Source organism: Perissodus microlepis, chromosome 18 (assembly GCF_051167445.1).
Source record: "Perissodus microlepis isolate ML-2025 ecotype Zambia chromosome 18, ASM5116744v1, whole genome shotgun sequence".
Taxonomy (NCBI): domain Eukaryota; kingdom Metazoa; phylum Chordata; class Actinopteri; order Cichliformes; family Cichlidae; genus Perissodus; species Perissodus microlepis.
The window spans coordinates 19,759,130-19,778,351 of NC_140478.1; the positions used below are offsets into that span (position 1 = coordinate 19,759,130).

Consider the following 19,222-nt stretch of genomic DNA (forward strand, 5'->3'; position numbering starts at 1 on the left):
GATAACTAGAAAGAAAGAAAAAAAAAAAGCAAAAGCTGACTTCGGCCTGCATTTGAAAGCTCGCATGCATTGTGTGACTGACCCTGAAACCCATTACCGATCATAAATGATTAGAGATTTGTCTTTGAACGTTAAACTCTATTAATTTAATTGCACGCTGATCTACTGAATTCAGTGGGAATGTGGCGCCATCTACTGGACTTTTGTTTTAATGGCGAACAATAAAAAGAATCAGCATAATTGAGTGCTTGACTGTTTTTTAGCTTGCCATTTATTTTATTTTATTTTATTTTTTTTTAAAGAAAACAGTACAGGTGTAAATCTAAACATTAACACAAGTGACAATGTGGCTTAGAAGCAGGGTATGCTGCTATATCAACTGTATAATGTAGCATATATGAACTGTATGTGAACTACATTAATTGTCTGCCATTAAACACAACTGTGCACATTTCTGTGTTATACTGTTTAACCGAAATAAATGTTATTAAAATAATCAAAAGAATATTGATTATTTGCTTGCTTCCTACTTCCCCGCTGGTCTTATGTTCTGGACAATCTCATCTTTGCAGGGCCTGAAGCTTGGGTTTTGTCTGCTCTATGGATCAGTGTGAGTTGCTCTCTGAGTATTCTGGCTAAACTCACCTCTGGGTAATCTGGTGATCTGTCCACTGTCTGAGTTTGCTCATGCTCCTCAGTACTGTCATGTGCTGTAACTTTTTATAGCTACATATTACACCCTACGACTGGGTATGAAAAAGCTTCTTTTTCCTGTTATTGCCAAATAACTGTTAGAACAGCTTTCCAGTCTGAGTGTACTCTGTAGTTTCTTTAAGCTGATATAGTTGTTATTGTTTTGCAGCCGACCACTTTCTTCCTTACCCTATTTTTTTTCCCTATTGACTTATTGTTTTGGTTTAAACTGTAACACACTTACCCTGTATTTCAGTGTAATTAGCATTGTGCAAAAAGAAACTTTATGTATGAAGGTGTGCAAGTGTATGAGATTGTTCAAATAAGTCCTTGAAATTCTTTAACACTTCTTTTGGCTTATAATAAAATATCTCCAGGATTAAATGGTCTGGCCCACTTATGTCCCACACCATGTAAAATGAGTTAGACATCCCTGACCTACAGCAATGACAGTATAGTAAACTGAAACAAAACCAGAGCACATTAACACATACAGAGAGTGCTCCAGCATATCCTTTGTAGACACACATTACTCTAGGTCACACTGGGTCGTGTTCCACATGTTGTGAAAATGCTAACAGGACCTCATCCACTTTCTCCGCCTTCTTGAGCTTGTAGGTCCAAGGCTTTTGAAGATGTTGCCTGTATTTACTACATTCTCTCGGAACGTGAACACAGTACAGCGGTTGCTGACGTTAGGCATGCATATGAGGGAACTGTTAAGTAGCACGCAGAATGTATCACGTAGATGCCGGCTTATTACTTCCTCCATAACTACAAGCTGCTGCTCGGAGGAGACGTAGATCTCCGCGGATAATTCTTTCACTGGTGCTTCCAGCTAACGACACCTTAAAGCAGGTAAGAGGGAGCCCTCTTCAGTTCAGTGGAAGTGTCTTTACGTGCTTTTTAAAGTGTAGCTCATCTTAACTCTCGAGTTGTTGCTTTTCCACATTTTTCTCCCGCACTACACGGAAAGGCCTCGCAGCTGAATAAAAATTCTTCCCTTTCAAAATATATAATATTTAAATATAATACTACTTAAAAGTGTCGCGTCATATCAGGCACAGTTGTTTAATGTTAGGTCTGTGAAAGATAGGTCTAGTCCATGCTCTTCATCTGTCACCTCTGAAGTTTTCATGTCCTGTTAATAGCGACTCTCGGACCTCTTTCGTGGGAACGACTTTTAAAGCCTGATTTTGGAGATTTTTTTTGTGTGAGGCACCGCCTGATACTTCCTGACATGTTTCTCTATGCGTTTTATTGGTTTCTATCAGCACTGAATTAGCTTGCATGCTGTACTGCTACACGGCCAACAAACGTTTGAACTCAGTCGACCTCGTTCTTGTTTCAGGCGAGATGTCTTCTTATCAGGAGAGTGAGTCCAAATTCTGGCGAAAGGCAAAGGAGAATCCATTTGTCCCAGTCGGTGAGTACATATTATGACAAGGACAAATAAAATATGTGCTCACAAACACAAAAGTTTAAGTTTTGGGGTTTATTGAGTGAGTTTTCAGAGGATTTGGGGGATATGTTGCTGTCTTATTTTTGTTTTAGTGACTTTTGCTTTTTGCAGGGATGGCTGGATTTGTTGCTATTGTTGGCTACAGGCTGATGAAAATGAAAAGTCGTGGAGATACAAAAATGTCGGTGCACCTGATTCACATGCGTGTAGCTGCCCAAGGCTTTGTGGTGGGAGCAATGAGTGTTGGTGGGTCATCTTTCAGTTCTTACTACCAAACTGCAACCACTTCTTTATTTTTGATTTGTGGTTTGAACCTGAAATCATAATACTATAAACACGGGTCATTTTACATGCTTCTTTTGTTTTGTTGTTGTTTTCAGGTGTCCTGTTCTCCATGTACAGAGATTACTTTGCAAAGCCTATTGAACAAGAACAGAAAGCAACCCAACCCAAGTGAACATGGCCTCTTGGACTCATATTTTATGTCCCTTAGTATTGCCTCGTATTAAGGTGTGCACAAGATTTGTTTCACAGATGTCCTGATGAGAAAAAAAATCTATATAGCTATTATGTTGAAACTGTGTGGAGAAAAAGGCTTTAATTCTGTAGCTTTTATGCAGTTTCATTGTAATGGTGAAGTTCTTTTATTTATTTTTTCACTTCAATTTAGCACTGGCTTCCGTGGAACATCTATACACTGTGTAGCAGCCTTGTGTTTAAATAGTTGCCTTGTGAAGTTATTCTCTAAGCTAAGTTGTACACAAGCACAGGATGTCATTTGAGAGTTGTTTTTTTTTAAGTGTTAAAGAAAAAAGGTTTTTTGTGTATGGATTTCGGTACCTTGATGTGTTTTGACTGTTAAATGTTGTCTTTGTGCCATTATATTGTTGTTGAACCCCCATCTTCTGGGTTGTGTAGTACACCTACAGCAGCTAAAACATTTACAGTTAACAGGAAAGGCTCAAAACACTGTAAACTAATGAACTCAGCAGCATGAAAGGACAGACTCTACAGTGATCATAAAGTTCTCCCCAAGTTTGAACCACAATATAACATTGCAGCTTTTTGTTGTTGGGGTCTTTTTTTAAGCTTCTCACTGATGACACACATTCTAACAGGTAATCTTCTAACCCTTTCCAATTCTACCAAATAAAGCTTATTTTCTTTGCTCAGTCATATGCTGTTTCTATTCACTTTCTTATCAGGGAATGGCTGCCAACATTTTAAGCTGGAAAAATGCTTTGTCGTTGTGACTTTGGAACCAGTGTGTAAACAGGCATTTCAATAATAATTAATAACCAATAATCATAATTGTTGTTATCTTAAAAAATGCCCATCAATATCATTTCTAATGTGTTTAATCTGATTGCTGATCTGCAAATTACATATGAAGAGTTATGATCAGAATGTGTTCAATATACATATACATGTCTAGATTATCAGTGCAATTGCATATGGAATCGTTACAGTTGACCAACACGTCAAAAACTTTATATTTAAATTTGCTTCCATAGTTTCTATAATGTGCTCATCAAACCATCTTGATCCAAAGAAAAAGAAAATCACAGTTTTATTTTCATCTGATTGGCTTAATATCTGAGTCTGAATCTGAACTGGACATCTCTGACAGGTTTGTAACCAACTTTAAGGTATAAAGGTGAATTACAGCGCAATAATTACTTGGGCTCGTAATAAGACCCTGGCCAGAATCAGAAGACACCAAATTCGTATGGAGCCAAAGTATTGAGCAGCAATAATGACCTGGACACAATGTTAACTTTTGAGTAGCCACTCTTGTATTGTTACAAGGTATAACAGGTATTTGTCCAATTTGTACAGATAAAGTATAAAATAAAATAAATAGTGTGCACACTCAAACAAAATAAAAGTATTCGTTGGGGCCCTTTAAGAATTTAGAGTTAAGCTGGCGATAGCCAACTTCAAAGGTCCTTGTGAGTGTAACTGGAATGTATGAGTGTGTGGGTGTGTATCTTCTTTGGGGTAGATCGTCCTCAAAGTGGTTGGCTCGCCATCTATCACAACCAGAATATCGTCCTGGTCCTTGGACTTTTCTGTCCTCTCCAAAAACCTGACCTATAATCCAGGTCATAAAATGTACATTCTAATCAGTATGTTTCAGATGCATTGTTTAAGGTTAAAATACAAAATCAAAATATTGCATCAACCTCATAGTCATTGCATCAACATCTTAAATCTTATCAAATCTCACAGTTATGTTGTACAACATTCAATTTTCAAGTATATCAAATATGAGAACTAAACATCTAAGTTGCTCAAATATTTCTCTATTCATGTAAACATTAATTAAACAATACTTATGGTAAGTAACCATTGACATTCAAAATACAATACACCATAACAAATTCAGAACTATGTGCAAATAAGCAACAAAATATACATGTGAGTTCAGTTCAGAGGCATTAAAGCAGTGTGCTTAATTTCTCCACACTATAGGCCTATTCGTGAGAGAGAAATGCACTAAAAATTACCCTCTAGATTACTTTAAACTCACAGTGAACTGACAAAAATTAGCTTTAGAGCGGCTAAGAACATGTTGCTCACCGTTGCTCTGTTTCACAAAAGCCCAACACACAATGGTGTCAGAATTGCAGCAGCTCTCCGGATGAAAGGTGAGTGGTTAGCCTGTGAGACACCGAGCTAGCATTAGCGTGATCACGACGGTAAGTCTCTACAAGTTTTTTCTGTCGGAATAACACTCGTCTTACCGACGTTGCTTCTCTCCTTCATCCAGCCACTCGACTCCGGACTTCCAGCAGGTAAGTAGGCTGGCTTTCCTTCCTCTCAATTCTGAGTTTTTCCTCTCTTTTGTCCGTGGATTTCTCGGTTTGAGTAGCAGATGCCTCCACTCCTCTTGCTGAGATGAGAAAAAAACCCGGGAGCACCATGCACCTTCACCTCACTTCCTGGCTGACAGGGTCAATGCGGCCTGGGTAGGCTCTGATTGGTCGCTGAGCTAGGTGCCCTCACGTGGGGTGAACTGAGAGGTGCATTCAATGGTCATAGGAAATATGACGCTTGTTGATGTGGACAGTTAAAATAAAGAGTAAATATGATTTTTTCATCTGGGCTACACCCTCCCCTCCTGAACTCATGCACGTCCCTGTGCATGGTAGACAGTTAAATGATGATTATTTGACGGGTCAAGGAAGAGGGCGGAACAGGCTCTTCACCATCACTGATGACATCTGCCCAAGCTGAAGACAGTCCTTGCAAGAATGATTTTGCTGCAGTGATCAGAGGATTGCCTAGCTCCGTATAGTCAAGCCGTCGTGGCGGACGACGGTTTCTCTCAGATCTCCTTACAGAATCATTTGTATCTGTGTTTTCCCCTGTATCCACTGGGACTATCTCCTCAATTCTCTCCTCAGGATTCGCACCTCTGGTGCCAGCCTCCTGAAATGGAAGTTGCCTTTCTTGGACGTCTGGGTCATCAACAGGTGAGTCATTTTCAGTTAAGGTTGCTTCATCCACTTGTTCGGTCGGTGTGACTCCATTGGTAGATAAGGACTCAGTATTATCTGTAGTACTGTTAGGCATATCAGGTATGTCGCCAAAATCAGATTGGCTGTCAAAAACAGGTGGGTTGTCAATATCAGGAACATTGACAGGACTCTCACTCACTGTGTGGACAGGGGAACTCAACCAAACAGGAATGAGCAAATCATCTTCTTCATCTGAGGAGTTCTCTTCCTCTAGCGCTGGATTTGCACGGGTTCTTGGCCTGCGTGACACTGGCTTTTGTACATGCTCACTGCTTTCCTCCACAGGTAGGTAGCCACATGGTAGCAACAGATCACGGTGTAGTGTTCTTAGGGGACCATCTTTGTTTTCAGGCTTAACCGTATATACTGGGAGGTTGCCTGCCCTTCTCACCACTACATGCACAGTGAGTTCCCACTTGTCTGAAATCTTATGTTTGCCCCGGATACGGACATTCCTGACCAATACCCGATCTCCAGCTTCCAAGTCTGAGGCAATTACATGTCTGTCAAACCTCATTTTGTTCTTATGAGCTATCTTTGCAGCCTTGTCCATAGCTAACTTGTAGCTTTCTTTGAGACGTGACTTGAGCTTTTGCACATATTCAGAGTGAGATGAGTGTTGTTCCTCTTGTACTGGCAGGTTGAATGCAAGGTCAACTGGCAACCGAGGTTGGCGCCCGAACATCAGTTCGTACGGTGTGAAACCAGTCACTTCATTCCTGGTGCAGTTATAAGCGTGGACCAGGGGTCTTACATGGTCACGCCAACAGGACTTATCTTGATCCCGGAGAGTGCCCAACATGTCAAGCATGGTACGATTAAATCGTTCCACAGGATTGCCCCTAGGATGGTATGGGGTTGTCCTCACCTTGTGGATACCAGCCACCTGACAGAGTTCCTTGATTGTGCGGGACTCGAAATCTGGACCCTGGTCACTATGCAATTTTTCTGGGATGCCATAGTGTACCATAAAGTTCTCCCACAGACACCTTGCCACCGTGCGGGCCTTTTGATTAGGTGTTGGGATAGCAACTGCAAACTTAGTGAAGTGGTCCGTGATCACCAATATATCCTTGGTTCCACTCTTGTCAGCTTCCAGGGACAAGAAGTCCATGCACAAGAGTTCAAGAGGTCGTGTCGTATTAATGTTGACCAAGGGGGCCGCTCTTTCAGGCCGTGCCTTCCTCCGCACGCACCTGCCACACGTCTTCACTTTCCTTTCCACATCCAAAGCCATCCTTGGCCAATAAAATCTTGTCCTTACAAGGTCCAGTGTACGATCAACTCCCATGTGACCCATATGGTCATGCAGACTGGTGAGGACTGTGTTGCGAAGCTCAGCTGGAAGTACAAGCTGGTAGGTTGTCTGGGACCCCTCTTGGCGTCGCCGGTACAAGACATTGTTGCGGAGCTCAAGACGGTTAAGCTCTCGGAGGAGCAGTGGAAGCTCAGGGAGCTGTGTACGCACGGTTGGAGGTGGTGTGTCCCCACATTCGATCTGAGAAATAACATGCTTTATACACTGATCGGCTCTTTGCTCGTCTGCCAGCCCTGCCTCAGTTAGATGGGGAATGGTTGGCAGACCTCCAAACTGTTCCTCTTGCCCATAGCTATCAGGTACAGCACTAGGAGACATAGCAAGCACCTCCACCAAGGCAACACAATCTGCATCTGCCTCTCTTTCATTGTCAGGACTGACGCTGTAGGTGAACTGCCTCTCACAGATTGCTTTCACCACAGACTGATTTACGGCATTGATGTTGTCTGGATCACAAAGGTGATCTTGAGTGAACTGTTGTATGCGTTCAATCTCTTTTTGTGATTTCAGATCGTCCGCTAGCCCTCCGTGTGGTCTGCGTGATAATCCATCCGCATCTCCATTCTGCTTCCCTGGACGATAGAGGAGTTTGAAAGAGAATGTGGACAGTGCTGCTAGCCACCTATAGCTAGTTGCGTCAAGTTTTGCTGAAGTCAGTATGTAAGTCAGCGGATTACTATCCGTTACAACGGTGAAGTGGTTGCCGTAGAGATAGTCGCTGAACTTTTCTGTAACTGACCACTTGAGTGCCAGAAACTCCAACTTGTGCGCTGGATAGCGATTTTCGCTCCGTGACAGCCCTCTACTTGCATAGCCTATGACTCTAAGTTGTCCCTCTTGCTCCTGATACAACACAGCACCGAGCCCGGTGGTACTGGCGTCAGTGTGCAGAATATAGGGTTTCTGAGGGTCAGCGAAGGCAAGTACAGGGGCAGTGGTGAGACTTTGGATGACTGACTCGAAGGCTTGCTGGCAAGCTGACGTCCAGCGACCTCCGAAAGGGTCTTTTGGGTCATGGTACTGATGTGCACTTTGTCTTGTGTTTGCTTTTGATTTCTTGTGGCTAGGTGGGTACCCCGAAGTTAAGTTGTGGAGAGGTTTCACAATGCTGGAATACCCCTTAACGAACCTTCTATAGTACCCAGCAAAACCAAGAAACGACTTTAACTCTCGCAGAGTCTGTGGGACAGGCCATGTTTTAAGAGCCGAAATCTTCTCAGGGTCAGTCCGAACTCCATTTCTGGAGACCACATGTCCCAGATAACGGACTGAAGTCTGGAAGAAGACGCATTTCTCTGGTGACAGCTTTAACCCAAACTCTTTTAGACGAGTGAGCACTTTCATGAGTCTTTCTTCGTGTTCCTCAAGGGTTCGGGAGAATACTATCACGTCATCAAGAAAGACCAATGCATCCTTCAAATGCATATCCCCCATGCACCGCTCCATTAACCTCTGGAACGTGCTGGGGGCGTTCGTCACACCCTGAGGCATTCTGTTGAACTCCCAGAAGCCGAGAGGGCACACGAAGGCCGTCTTCGGTTTGTCTGCTTCTTCGACCTCGATCTGGTAGTACCCTGATTTTAGATCAAGAACAGAGAACCACTGTGAACCATTGAGGGCTGAGAACGTGTCCTCTAGCTTCGGAAGGCTGTACGCATCTTTTATAGTCTGGAGGTTTAGACGCCTATAATCAATGCACAACCGGACTTGGCCGTTCTTTTTCCGGACTACCACTATGGGTGACGCAAATGGGGACTCTGACTCTCTAATAACTCCTGCATCAAGGAGTTCCTGAATGTGCTTCCGGACAGCCTCAATGTCCCGCGGGTGGATTGGCCGGGCACGTAGTTTGAAAGGCGTGTCATCCGAAAGTTTTATATGATGTCGCACCTGGTCCGTCCGGCCAAAATCCAGGTCATGCTGTGCAAACACCTCAGGCATGCCGCTGAGCTGCTGAGTGATGCGTTGTTTCCATTCCAGTGGAACTGGGGAGTCACCAAAATTGAAAGTTATGGTGGGCTCTTGGGAAGACGGAGTCTCTGGAGTTCTCTGGGGTGTTTCTGACTGTTTGGTCTTGTTGTGTTCCTTTAATAGGATGGTCTGATAAGCACTAACCTCTGCAATAGTACACTTGGCAGGGATGACAATGTCGTGGTCAGACTCGTTGCTTATAACAACTGGCAACTTGTGGGGCCGTCGCTGGGGAAAGTCAACCAGACCGGCTTTAAGTAGCAGGCCACCGGGCAAGGGGGACGATGACGGGTACTCAATGACAACTGATTTTTCATCCTGAAGGCCCTTGCCAAGGGCGACTCCCTCCACCACTACAGTTGAACCAGCTGGAATGACTTGAGGCATCTTGCCTAGTAGCTTCACTACCCCCTGATGGGTGTCACTTGTCTGCTTCCGTCTCAACTCAATGATTTTGAAGACTACTTTGTAGCCATGTGGGAGGGGTTGACGATTGGCTAAGTCAGTCTTTGAGTAGATGTCGAACAGTACATCTAGGGTGTTTGTGCCTATGAGCATGAGGGATTGTGAAGTGTCAGGGACGATTAAAGCAAGTGTGTTAACATCTACTGGAACACCTGTAAAGTCCTTTGGAAAAGTTATGGTCATTTCTATATAGCCAAAGTAAGGCACTAGCTGGCCATTAGCACCTTCCACTTCTAAGAGGTCATGTAGTGGCTTGATCTTTTGCTCTGAAAGGTGCTGCTGGTAGAATGACTCAGGAACAGTGGTAACTTGGGAGCCTGAGTCAAGAAGACAGTTGACTTCTTCACCTCTCACTGTCACTTGAGATGTACTTCTGGCACCAATCAACTGTTTAGGGAGTTGGAAAGATTGTTTCTGCTCCGAATGGTTTAAGCCAGAACATGTTTGTGCTTTGACAATCTTTACTGGGGTACTTATTTTGTTAACCTCAGCTGTGAATTTGTCGCCATTGTTTGCGTCTGAGGGACGTTGTTGACTCTCCTCAGCTCCTGTTTGTCCCACAACAGGAACTGTTAGATGTTTAAAGGCGAATCTGTACAATCTCGCGCTTCCCACTGGCGTTGTTTCTCCTCCAACTGCTTCCTTTTTTCTGCTACTAGGTTGGGGTTAGCAGGGTCAACACAGCATGGAGCGATATGTCCATCTTCACCGCAGTTGAAACAATACCAGGGCTTGGGTCTGCCCGTTTGCCTCTTTGAAGTCTGTCTTTGCATACGTCCATCTACATCATGTGGCTTTGACATCTTACTCTGCGGCTTCCCTGCAGATCCCTTGCTGTTTGCAAACTTTGTCTTTTTCTGTGACATGAATGTAGTTAGTTGACTTTGCAGACTCGCCACCTGCTTTCGCAGATCCTCAATAGCAGCAATGCTACTCTCATGTTTCTCCTCTGGTTCACAAACATGTGCACCCTGGAACTGTAACTGAGTTCTCTGCTTTGTGGTGCCAATGTGTTTTCTCATACGGCTAGTTTTTGCTTGCTGTCGATCTTCCTCAGAGCGAATCATTAACAACAGGTCTGAGAATTGGGGTGGGCTGCTCTTCTTTTGCTCAAGTTGCAGGGCGCTGAGTAGGTCGTTGTCCCAACATCCCCTGCAGAACTGTTTAAGTAGATGTTTGTCCACTTCTTCACATGCGACTCCCCCCCTCTTCGTGGCTCTGTTTAATGCTAGCTGTAGCCGGTGAAGGTAAGTGGATGACTTCTCACCTGGATCTTGAAGGGTGTTCAGGAATTGAGCGAAAAGTTCCTCGCCATCTTCTACAGTGCCAAAGGCTGAATCTAGAAGCTGCAAATAAGTCACAGATGGTGACTCAGGCCGCAAACTCTTAACTATGTCAGCTGCTGGTGGGAGCAGGCTCTCGTGGATCTTTCTGGATATTTGCAGGGGGGACATGCTGGGATCATTTTGGAGCAGTTCAATTTGTGTGCGCCATGTGTCATAATCAGTTTCGTTGTTAGGTCTGGGAACCTTACCGGAGAAAGAACGGAGTCTCACCTGAGACTGGATGTGTGGGACAACATCTTGCCTTCGTACGATATGCTCTACCACGACCTTCTGAATGTCAGGTGGGTTCAAGTCACTTACTGAAAGGGACGCTGCTCTCCTTCCATTAGTGAGGGGAACATGATCAGTAGCACCAATATCACTTGGTGTAACATCTGAATGTGAGGTGTGACACTGTCGCTCTTTAGGAGCGGGCAGAGATACAACAGTAGTCTCGACATACGTGGGGGAAGGTTCTTCAGTGGTAGGTCGCATGGCTTCAACATCCTCCCCAATCTGACACATCATCTCCTTCAACACCTCACCGTAGTCTTTGCCACTCAGCTTGGCTAGTTCCTTGAGTTCAGCCAAGTAGGTCTTTGTAACATTACTCCCAACCTTGGTAGTGTACATGCTACTGAGTGTTTTAATTTCATAGACAACGCTGGGATCAACTTGTGCTGTGTACGTGTATGGCAAACGAGGTTCTAAACCTTCTAAGGCTGAACTGCTAGAGTATTCAACGATCAGGTTTTGGTAGAAGTCGGACAGTGAATCATCAACAAAAAGGACTCTTGCGATTTTACCATACTGTTTCAGAAAGTCAATGACCTGTTCATCTTTCTCAGATACCTGTGTTATCCCAGCGACAACAACCGCATTAGGTATTTTGACACCAGACTTTTGTATGAAATCCATGCTGGTCATTACCTCAATATTGATGCTCAAATCAAATGGCTCCTGGCTGGCTCGCCACCTCTGTAACCAACTTTAAGGTATAAAGGTGAATTACAGCGCAATAATTACTTGGGCTCGTAATAAGACCCTGGCCAGAATCAGAAGACACCAAATTCGTATGGAGCCAAAGTATTGAGCAGCAATAATGACCTGGACACAATGTTAACTTTTGAGTAGCCACTCTTGTATTGTTACAAGGTATAACAGGTATTTGTCCAATTTGTACAGATAAAGTATAAAATAAAATAAATAGTGTGCACACTCAAACAAAATAAAAGTATTCGTTGGGGCCCTTTAAGAATTTAGAGTTAAGCTGGCGATAGCCAACTTCAAAGGTCCTTGTGAGTGTAACTGGAATGTATGAGTGTGTGGGTGTGTATCTTCTTTGGGGTAGATCGTCCTCAAAGTGGTTGGCTCGCCATCTATCACAACCAGAATATCGTCCTGGTCCTTGGACTTTTCTGTCCTCTCCAAAAACCTGACCTATAATCCAGGTCATAAAATGTACATTCTAATCAGTATGTTTCAGATGCATTGTTTAAGGTTAAAATACAAAATCAAAATATTGCATCAACCTCATATTCATTGCATCAACATCTTAAATCTTATCAAATCTCACAGTTATGTTGTACAACATTCAATTTTCAAGTATATCAAATATGAGAACTAAACATCTAAGTTGCTCAAATATTTCTCTATTCATGTAAACATTAATTAAACAATACTTATGGTAAGTAACCATTGACATTCAAAATACAATACACCATAACAAATTCAGAACTATGTGCAAATAAGCAACAAAATATACATGTGAGTTCAGTTCAGAGGCATTAAAGCAGTGTGCTTAATTTCTCCACACTATAGGCCTATTCGTGAGAGAGAAATGCACTAAAAATTACCCTCTAGATTACTTTAAACTCACAGTGAACTGACAAAAATTAGCTTTAGAGCGGCTAAGAACATGTTGCTCACCGTTGCTCTGTTTCACAAAAGCCCAACACACAATGGTGTCAGAATTGCAGCAGCTCTCCGGATGAAAGGTGAGTGGTTAGCCTGTGAGACACCGAGCTAGCATTAGCGTGATCACGACGGTAAGTCTCTACAAGTTTTTTCTGTCGGAATAACACTCGTCTTACCGACGTTGCTTCTCTCCTTCATCCAGCCACTCGACTCCGGACTTCCAGCAGGTAAGTAGGCTGGCTTTCCTTCCTCTCAATTCTGAGTTTTTCCTCTCTTTTGTCCGTGGATTTCTCGGTTTGAGTAGCAGATGCCTCCACTCCTCTTGCTGAGATGAGAAAAAAACCCGGGAGCACCATGCACCTTCACCTCACTTCCTGGCTGACAGGGTCAATGCGGCCTGGGTAGGCTCTGATTGGTCGCTGAGCTAGGTGCCCTCACGTGGGGTGAACTGAGAGGTGCATTCAATGGTCATAGGAAATATGACACTTGTTGATGTGGACAGTTAAAATAAAGAGTAAATATGATTTTTTCATCTGGGCTACAGGTTGCATCGTTCCAAATCCGTATCGACTGAGGTCAATTTCAGGTATCTTCGCATCCGGATTCTTCAGCTCAAACTCAAAATAGACCAACATGAGGAAAACAAACTGTTTCAGCTCATTGGTGGCAAAGAAACGGCCAGGGCACATGGAGACCCCGGATCCCCAGGGCATGGTGTAATATTTTACTTTTTTTCCTGCTTTGTAAAAATCAGTTTTCCTGGTCCTATCTGGATTCAGGAAGCGGTCATATTTGAATGAGTGCGGCTCAGGATGGATCTCTGGGTCATGGTGGACAGAACTGAAAGGAAAGATTGCAATTCTGTCACCCTTGCGAAGTAAATATTCATGCCCATCAGCCATCTTGAAGGTCATGTCCTTTATCACTGCCCTGGTGAGGAGGGGTGCAGCAGTGAGTCGGAGGGTCTCTTCGACAGCACTGTCCAGGATCGGTGTTTTCAACAGCATTTCACGGGTCAGGTTGACCATAGGACCACCAGGCCGGACCTCCTGTCCAGATTCTATCAGAACTTTATCCACCTCTTCCTTCACTGCTTTCATGGCTTCTGGGTGTTTCATGAGGAAGAGCAGCAGCCAGAATGAAGAAGGCCCTGTGTTGCCCTGAGAGGCCCAAAGAAGCACAAACATGTATCTGTTTATCATTGACATATCCATTCCTGTCTCCTCTTTATCCTGCTGTATGTCCCACACCCAGCCACTGATATTGTCCTTGGTTTTAATTTTCAGTATTGACAGAACATCCCAGAAGTATGCCTTCAACCTCTCTGCAGCCAACTTTTCCATCGGTGGGAGGACCCCATACGCCAGTCTGGGGAAGAGCTGGTCATATTTACGAAACTCCTGAAACAAAGCTTCTGATTCAGCTCTGTCTTTCTCTTTGGCTTTCTCCTCACTTTGTTCTGACTTGGGTGGCACATTGCCAAACAAGGCCAAATATCCAGCTCTGAAAACAACATTGTAGCTGTACCTGAACAGTCCATCTTCTTTCCAGGTCCTGTCCTCTGCAGCTGATCCAATGTTGTGCAACATCATGTTCTGCAAATTACTCATAAAAGATTGGGTCAGTTCTTGCAGACCTTCCCCCTTCAGATGCTTGTTGCTGGAATTGTGGAGAACACTGTGCTCCCCTTCAACAGCTTTGTATCCAAACACTCTGTGCACCAGATGCACTGCAAACTTTTGAAAGTCCAGTTTGTCCCGACTCTCCTTAATGAACCCCCCAAATGAAAAAGGGTCCTGGACAAATGTAATATAAAACCCTCCCAGCTGTACTGTAAATATATCACCGTGCTTCTTCTCCATTCTCTCTAGGAACTTCAAGGTGTTCCTGCGAAACTCTAAGACATGACCCAACCAAGGAATGAGCCCTTTATCGAGGGGGGGTTCTCCTGGTCGCCGCTGTCTGAACACTCCGAGAAGGTACAGCCCTCCGACCAGACAAGCAAGAAAGCCAAGAAGTATCGGCAGCAGCAGCTCCATGACTGATTCAGTTAACCAGCACAGATTCATCTGAAGGAAAGTTTCAGGTCTGCTTTAATGAGCAGACCTTTGCTCCTCCCCTCTGACAAGCCCAACGGGTTTCAGCTTTCCTGGAACTGATTACTATAAATAGTCCCGGAAAAAAAGCAAAGGTCTCCTGAATACAAGCAACAATTCACATTATGTTCAATCAACAATGTACTTTCGTGGAAGAATAATTTTCATCTTAATTGCTTATAATTACCTTTATGCAATCCGATAATATTCAAACATCCTTAAAATCAAGATCAACAACCCGTAAATGGTCTTTGAAGTCAGTGTCAAATTTCTCTGGAACTGAGTTCTTCAATCAGTTAACATCTGGCATGCAGCAGAATTCCATTCTCATCCGTTTATTCCCCGACGAAAGATCGGACGTATCGAGTCCAGCTTCATTACAGACTGAATGTTTCATAGCACCAAACAAAGAAAGAAAAGAAAAACTGCAGATTCCTCAAGGCAAGCAAAACATGCCAATACTCAGAAACTGTTTTGTCCAAAAGGGAAACTATTGAGCTGAAACATGTAGGAAGGACGCGTTTTACAGACTTTCCTGGAGATTATTATACATGTTTTACACTGAAAAAAATATGTTGTTGGATTTACTTAATTCAATAGTGGACATTTGTTGCACACAGATGTTTTGCTTTGGCAGCAACTTAAACAATTGAGTTAAATTAACACAATTTATTCATGTTCAATGAACCTGTGCAATTTGTGTTGATAAAATGTGACTTAAACATGTTTTGATGAAGTAATTTGAGCTCTTGGAATATTTTAATCCTTCACAATTTTCTCACTTTATCCCAACACGATTCAATAACTTTTACCTAATACTACTTGGTCACTTAAATACTACATGTTATCTTCAAATTACATTTTGCTATTATATTCTAGTATCAAATACACAATTTTCAACTGGAGGCCTTATAACAGATTGTATTGTTCTCTTCCAAGATGGTTGCTGGCATCCACCAGTAACCTTTCAAAACAAAATGTCTAATTTCACTGCATTGACAGTAGGTAAAGAATTAAACTGACATTACTCCTCTACTGAATCTATATAAATCAACAGTTAAATAATGTCAGTTCTTCCGTGTTCTCTGGAATCAATCACAGCAAAGAAATTTTACAGATAACCATCTTGGGAAAGAACAATACAAAACATTCTATTTAAGGCCTCTGACGTCAAGATTCAGTTAAACAACAATTATAACTAAACAATTTGAGGTAATGTTAGTTTCCATTACCTTAAATTAGGTTACTGAATTGGCAAACACTTTCCTATTAACATTACCCATTTTACCCCAATAACTAAAGAAATTAGCACTTGCAGGTCAAAACCTTTATTCAAGAGACGCAAAAATAACATTGATACAGTGACTGTCAGAAATTACAGCACTGATCATACTGTGACATCTTGGTTCAAAACAGCACACTTAGAAATATTCAATGTTCTTTACTTCAACTGAATGAAACTGAAAATACCATTTCACACGACCCATATGGGATATTTAGACTGTATAACTGTTCACGCTACATCTCTTCACTAGTAAAAGAAAGAAAAAATACAAACAGAAATTGAAAAATGCTGCCAAACAGACAAACAGAGAACTTGTACAGAGCAAAAGGAAAAACAAACAACAACAACAAAAACGGCCCTGTCCTCATGGCAGTTGCAGAGTATATAACAATGAACCCTGCGATCTGTTCCTGGAATTGAGCTTCAAAAATGCAGCAGAACAAGTCTGAGATTTAAATGTCCTCTCACCTAGAGCTGATCACCTCACATGCATAACAGTGAGCTTTCCTTGCAAGAGCAGTTTTGTCTTAGTTGTGAGCTTTTCTTGAGAGCTGAGTTGCATCCAACTCCATTACCACCCTTTGAATCACCTCAAAAGTGTAGCAGAGTTGTGATGGGTAATTCATATTGAAGGAATAAAAAAGGTCCAAACAGCATGGCTACTGCAAAGGTCACGTTATCCAGATCTTGAAGAACTACTATACCCTTGATGATGATGCCAACATCAGAAAAGTCATTGCCTGGCGCATCTCTGGAGACAGATGTTCATTGTGGTTTTCTCAATCTGTGCAGTGGCCTCAGTCAAGTCCTGGTTAAACACAAAACATTTCTTTAAGATTCCTTTTTAAACTCATCTACCAGTTCTAATGTTAGAGTAATTTAAACCATAGTAAATAGCTATAGCCAAAGAGTGGCCTGCCATGCTGCCATTCATGGTCTAACAGAGTTTCTAAGAGAGAGTGAAAAACATAATAATTTCAAATGCTTTACATTAGTTTTTGTTAGAAAGACACCGGCCCATCAGAAATACAGGTTATGTCACCGAGAAGATGTTAGAATTTAGACTTTCAGCCCCACAATTTGGTTAGCTGTTGGTCAGTTGGTCATTTTTTTTTCCCCAAACAAAAGCTAATGTAAATATTGGTGGGATTTTCCTTTGTTCACTAGAATGAGAAATTGAAAGTTTTTTCACACTGATGTGACCCCTAATACAGGGGTGGGGCCTCTAGGGCCGGCGGCCGAGTTCACTACCAGGCTTCATGTGAACTTCAAATTACTAAAGAGGACTACTGGTCCTAACCAGTCCAATGAGGATCAAGTGGATAACTAAATGCATTTTTAAATGTCGCAAAGCCACAATCTACTCATAAAACACTCACCATGAACTCCTGCACCAAGATGTTGCAATTGTCTTTCACACAGATGCGGAGCACTTTGATGAGGGACTCCCTTCGAGCATTAATGTCATCCTTAAGTATTATAACAAAGAAAACAGAGATTTGTGAACTTTTCAGTAGCACAGAAGAAAATGATCCCAGACAAAAACTCTTGACTTTTTAAACCAGTCAACATGCAACACCAGCATCCAACAAAGCAATATCAAAAGTTCCTGTTTGACATCAACTTTATGGATATATAGTTTCCAGAACATATATTTTTAAAAAAAGATACATTTTTCTCAGTGGGCCAGTAAATGCATGACGAAAATTATGGCATCCTTTTAGTGGAATCTGTACTCACGGGTAATAGTTGACTGTTTCAATGGATGCAGCATAAAAATCTTTTACTGCCCTAATGCAATACATATACACAAACCTTGACTGTAAAGGCATGGTTGGGATGCACTGGGATGCTGCATTTTATCTGAAATGACATTAAATTATTTTGAAATAACAGCAGGCACTGTGCTTGGTTAATCAGTAATGTTTTGTTGAATAAAAACTGTGTTTCCTGATCTTATGGGACTAAAAAAATCCAAAGATGTTTGTTTCTGATTTGCAACCCAACAACCCACAAGTTACAACCTCATTTTAGTTCAAGTGTGCATTAATGTGAGTCCAGTAATCACCTTTCTGACAATACATACGGGTATAAGTTAAACCTATGGCAGATTTTGGATTTCTCAGTTGTATTAATAGGGTGGTCTGTTTGAGTATGCATGCACCTAATAATTAAAAAAAATCTATTATAATTAAGTTACAGAAACCTTAAGCGAAAATAGAATATACTTTCTCACCATAACACCTTGAACCCACAATCCATCAGCTGACTCCTGTTGAAATGCAGAATAGAGGTCATCTCTCAATGTGCAGCAAAAGAAAACAAAACAAAAACAAAAACAAAAACAAAAGGACAGTAGGTGAGGGCAGGAGGGGTAGGGATGTAAGCTAGCATAATGCCGCTGATGATATTAGCTAAAGCTGTTCAATGTCCAAAATCTCACTAACACCATGGTGCAGTAAATACACAATGTAACTGAAGAGTCAGTTGGCAAATCTATTCACACAGAAAACCAAATTATGTTATGAGTGCCTCGTAATTAGGTTTAATGTGATATTACGGCTCTTGTGCCAAAGACAAATTCAAATGAAAAAGCGCCAATTCTTTGATGACAGATAAAACAGCAAATAAGCTAACAGCTCTTTTTTAGCATGTTACATGGCGACACTCTAGACGTTTAACTACATTTGGCTGAAATATGGTAAATATTAATTCAAAAAATCAAGACATACCAAAAAAAAGTAGAGTTGGCTGCTCGACTTGACTGAGATGGATGCCTTTTTTAAACCACGATCCACAGCCCGCGAGATGAAATCACGCGTGGTTCCCCGAGATTTAACGTTGATATGAACAATTGAATATGTGTTATCCTTGTCTGTATACCGAGCTTCTTATTAAATGCACGCACACACCGATCTCTGCTCCGATTCCACTTTATTTTCTATTCTCATTTTTTCCTGGAGCTTCTTGCTCGCCAGTGAATTACACACATTGCAGCAACACAGTGCCATCTAGTGGCTGATACAAACATAGGTCAACATGTTACAGCTCCCTTCTTAAAAAAAAACCAAAACAACAAAACAACTCAGGCTTGTAAAATTTCTAAGGCAACTGAAATTACGGGAATAACATCCTGAGCAACATCCATTACTAACATAGCATTCGA

General features: G+C 42.2%; 3 protein-coding genes across 3 annotated transcripts; 1 reads left to right on the top strand and 2 right to left on the bottom strand.

Annotated features, from left to right (window-relative positions):
- The first annotated feature begins 1,415 nt into the window (after positions 1-1,415).
- Positions 1,416-3,327, top strand: LOC146367742 (HIG1 domain family member 1A, mitochondrial-like). Its single transcript, XM_084911291.1, has 4 exons — positions 1,416-1,551; positions 2,045-2,119; positions 2,267-2,401; positions 2,536-3,327. Exons 2-4 carry the CDS (start codon positions 2,050-2,052, stop codon positions 2,610-2,612), a joined length of 282 nt encoding a protein of 93 aa, XP_084767417.1. The 5' UTR covers positions 1,416-1,551; positions 2,045-2,049; the 3' UTR covers positions 2,613-3,327.
- Positions 3,328-10,005: 6,678 nt separating this feature from the next.
- Positions 10,006-11,685, bottom strand: LOC146367743 (zinc finger CCHC domain-containing protein 18-like). The gene has a single exon (XM_084911288.1). The coding sequence runs from the start codon at positions 11,683-11,685 to the stop codon at positions 10,006-10,008; it is 1,680 nt and encodes a 559-aa protein (XP_084767414.1).
- Positions 11,686-11,877: 192 nt separating this feature from the next.
- On the bottom strand, positions 11,878-14,759 carry LOC146367744 (5-beta-cholestane-3-alpha,7-alpha-diol 12-alpha-hydroxylase-like). The gene has a single exon (XM_084911289.1). The coding sequence runs from the start codon at positions 14,742-14,744 to the stop codon at positions 13,137-13,139; it is 1,608 nt and encodes a 535-aa protein (XP_084767415.1). The 5' UTR covers positions 14,745-14,759; the 3' UTR covers positions 11,878-13,136.
- Positions 14,760-19,222: the final 4,463 nt, after the last annotated feature.